The following is a 3,938-nucleotide window of genomic DNA, read 5'->3' as shown; positions in this document are numbered from 1 at the left end:
AGTCGCGTGACGATATTGACATAGCGCGGGAGGACGTAAACAGAGAATCGCGGGAGTTTCACATTCTCCTTCCTATTTTCTTGCTTATCTAACCATCGTGTAAGTGCTAAACTAAGATATGAAGGGTTAACTAACCTCGTTGTCTTTTTATTCGCTGAGTTGATAATGAATAGCTCAATGACAGGTTAACGTAATGGCAAGACATCTTACATTGCCAGTAAGTAAGATCTGTTTGGCTCATGGCGTGAGAAAATATCTCCAAATTAGAATCAGAAGTTGTGGTCGAAGAGAAGTAATTGCCAAAGGGATTGATAAAGAAAGTGATGAATTAGTAATTGAAAAATATATCATGTCATGGTCTTTTGTGTCACATATCGTTATTGTCTTTTAGCCAGCCATATGGAGGCAAGGAGCTCGGAACTTTAGAAATCGTACAGACTAGGACCATGTGAGGAACAGAGAAATTAAGTTAATTTTCAGAATAGCACTGCACTAAGCGATGCTGTGGCCTTCTCACTCACCACTTTGTTAAATGGTAACAGCCTCCACTAAGCCTCCATTATGGCAAGGTAGAGCTTGGACTAATTCCTTACTTGATGAAACCTCCTCCACATATATTTGCAAGTAAGAGCTTGCTGGGTAGTTTGACATCAGACAAAGAACTAGTCCATCTTGCCAGTGGTAGAGATTTCCTTGTGAAGGCCAGGGCAATGTTAGCCATTATTAGATTGGACTTGCGATTACACGCCCTCTGTCACAACTCACGAAAGTCCCGTTTTGGAAGTTACTTGGGGATCTATTAAATGTTTATCCAAAGTGTAATTAGGAATAAGTAAATTTCAGCAAATTAGTTGAGATTTTGACAATCTTCCTTCACAAATTGATAGAATACATTGCAAATAACCAATGTCTATATTTTATATTCAATGTATCATATATAGACACATATATCATACAATAAGTCTAGAAAATAATAGAAAAGCCAACATCTTCAGATGCCCAGGCCAAACATCATAAGATGTGGCCTGTCTCACTAGGTTAAAATATATGGTATTTAAACAACATAGGACAGGAAGAAAAAAAAAACAGCTAATGCTCTATTACATAAGAGTAAGAGTATTATTATTATTACCAGAAGCAAGTAGTAAAAGATGAGGCGATCTGCAGCTCCATCCCAGCTGTTGAAAAGAGCTCAGTTCAGACCTCCGTTTGCCAGCCAGCCACCAGCCAAACGACCTTGTCTCGAAAGGCCAGATTCAGGTAAGTGACGTGTCGATGTGCAAATATTAATAGTTCTATTGTCCTAATTTTCTTTATCAAGGAATCATTTTTTAGTGTAATGCTGTTTGGGTAACTGTGTTATAGAGGATTATCCTCATTATTATATATTTGATGATTGTAAGGGTATGCAAGCTGTTGCTAATACCTGTAACTTCATAGCTTTTTATTTTTACATTTCTGTTGTATTACATATTCATGGTTATATGTTTAAGATTCTTTATCTTTTTTTTAATATGATAGCTTTTATTTTTGTTCTCCCCATTTATAAGTCCAGAAGAGATGATTATATTTTATGACAACCTACAGTTCAAGAGGAAGGTTCAAAATCACGGGAATTAGAAACTCCACCTCCCTCGGCCTCCAAAGGACCCCTTCGAACCACTGCAGATATTCTATCCTTGCTCAAGAAACCCCAGAATACCCAAACTAACAGCCAGAATGGTACATCCAGCAACTTAGAATCAGGCACCACTGTGGCTAAGTACCCCTTGAGTGAAACAAATAGGTACAGAACCTCAGGGTTGTCCTCTTCATTCAAGTCTGTTGGCCACAAACCAGGGCTGGCATCTAAGGGCGGAAGTGTGGCTCAAGGAAGTACAGAAAACCAGCAGCCACAGGAGACAAGGTGAGGAGAATGAGTTTTTCATGCAAGTGTTTCATTGGCATATTTCTTTCTTGTTGAGATTATCAAATTTGATATGGTCCATCTAGATTTGAACTGAACTGATTCCTGAAAGTTCTCAGGTGTCCATGAGTTAAGATAAGCTGTCCATGCTTCAGGTATTTCTCCGTTGTTTGGTGCAAACTGTCCCGCAAGAAACACAAGAATTGGGAGGGAGATGCCATTCTAATAGTTAGAGGAAGATCTGTTACTCTTAAGGTTAGTATAAAGTTAGATTATGGATTGATGATAGGAAGAAAAATTGCAACAAGAAAAAGTTTTACGTAAAAAAGAAAGATCATTAAGGCAAGTTACAAGCCATGCCTAAAATATTCAGTGAACTGCGATTTCCCTTTTACATATTTAAGTTATCTAAAAATAGGCCATATGGTAGTGTGTAAACAACTGAATTAATGGAATAATAATTGATAAAGTTTATGCAGATCAGTGTGAAAGTACGATTATATTTTTGTCTAATGTTACAGGAATGACATGCAACAAGTCTGTTACTGATATTCAGTGGAACCATGATGAAAAGTACATTCAGGGGATTTTCTTTCCTTTTGAAGGTATATGCTAGATTTCATTCATTAAAAGCCTTGAATAATCTACAGGACACTGAAGGAAAGGAGATTGGCCGTGCATCTGGGTACAAGCTGACAGATTTGGCATCACTGGAGGAGGGAAACACTCTACCAATTGGAGGCAAGGAAATTGAGGTAAATTTTATTTATTTGGCTATTTATTTTTATTTATTTATTCATTTTTTATACTTTGCTTTGATTTTACCCCTTTTTTTCAGACAAATAAATTAATAAATACCATTATCCCTTCCAAGGCAAGCCACATTTTAATATGTATGTGTTTTCTATTATTTTCTAGACTTAGGGTATGATATATGACTATAGACAATAAATTAGCAAAGTTGTACTAATTAGCACTTGGTATGATAGGGCATCATTATTGAAGCAATGAGTAGATTGTAATTTCAACAAAAGAATAAATGCAATATGAAAGAGATCAGACCCCACAAATCATGCCCATTGCAGAGGGGTTAGATAGGTTTAAAAGAATAAACAAAACCTTTGAAAAATGTAAAGTACTATTGAAATAATGATTACAGATTCAAGGTGTAATTAGTGCAGAGAGCTATGCAACTGGGCAGTGCTTTATGGCAGGTGCCAGCCAAGTTGCAACAGTACCTGCCTCACCAGCTGTTGCTCCGCGGCCTAAACCTAAACCATTTCGCCTTCCCACTCTTGGACGTGGCCCTAGTCGAGCTGGTGGACCACAAATGGAGTGCACAAGTCTCTATGATCCCACAAATCCTAATGCACTTGTCATGCCAAGGCCTCCGTCACAGCATCAGGTAAGACCATGCTGTGGAAATCCCTCTTTCTTATTGTAGGTTTATTTTATGGAATGTCTTTTATATCAGTGTGAAAATTTTGCTGAGTGAATATAAGACATAGTACTTCTCTTGGTATTATCCTTTAGTTTTACTCAGATTTGGCTGCTGTAGAAAGGTTGCAAATATGGTCTCTTATTTATACGTATTGTCATTTTGTTATCTTTCAGTGGACACATAACAGTGCAGGTGCTCCTGTGGTGGATGTTGTGGTTGATCCATACATTAGTGGAAAATTGCGACCCCATCAGCAGAATGGAGTTATCTTCCTGTATGAATGTGTCATGGGATACAGGCTGAATGATAACCATGGAGCAATTTTGGCTGACGAAATGGGACTCGGCAAGACCCTACAGTGCATTACTTTGATATGGACGCTTCTAAAGCAGGTGTGTAATTCATTTTTGGTCTTGTATCATTTACTTTATTTTTTTGTTCTTTTTGTATTTTAGTCACAGCATTTATGTAACAAGGAATAAATAATTTAAGCACCATACCATTTAAAGTAACACAAGGAATAGCATATCAACTGTTGTCTCAAAATATATATACACAATACCATCGAAAGATTTCAGGTCAGAATGAATA

The 3,938-nt window shown here is 37.3% G+C and overlaps 1 protein-coding gene across 3 annotated transcripts in view; it reads left to right on the top strand.

The window, feature by feature from the left end:
* LOC122265891 (DNA repair and recombination protein RAD54B) overlaps window positions 1–3,938 on the top strand; it is a 14,887-nt gene continuing 10,949 nt past the window's right edge. The window contains exons 1-7 of one of the 3 annotated variants that reach the window (XM_043035353.2): window positions 1–99; window positions 1,136–1,260; window positions 1,588–1,906; window positions 2,062–2,161; window positions 2,557–2,661; window positions 3,066–3,311; window positions 3,521–3,739. In XM_043035353.2, coding sequence (XP_042891287.2) covers window positions 1,152–1,260; window positions 1,588–1,906; window positions 2,062–2,161; window positions 2,557–2,661; window positions 3,066–3,311; window positions 3,521–3,739 — 1,098 coding nt within the window. In that variant the 5' untranslated portion in view covers window positions 1–99; window positions 1,136–1,151. The other 2 variants (XM_043035354.2, XM_086545846.1) reach the window with 2 other exon arrangements.

The sequence above is a fragment of the Penaeus japonicus genome, unplaced genomic scaffold (genome assembly GCF_977035675.1).
Source record: "Penaeus japonicus unplaced genomic scaffold, GWHDUDI00000001_assembly GWHDUDI00000017, whole genome shotgun sequence".
Taxonomy (NCBI): domain Eukaryota; kingdom Metazoa; phylum Arthropoda; class Malacostraca; order Decapoda; family Penaeidae; genus Penaeus; species Penaeus japonicus.
Note: the sequence above shows the minus strand (reverse complement) of the source record. Positions and strands in the feature narration are given on the sequence as shown.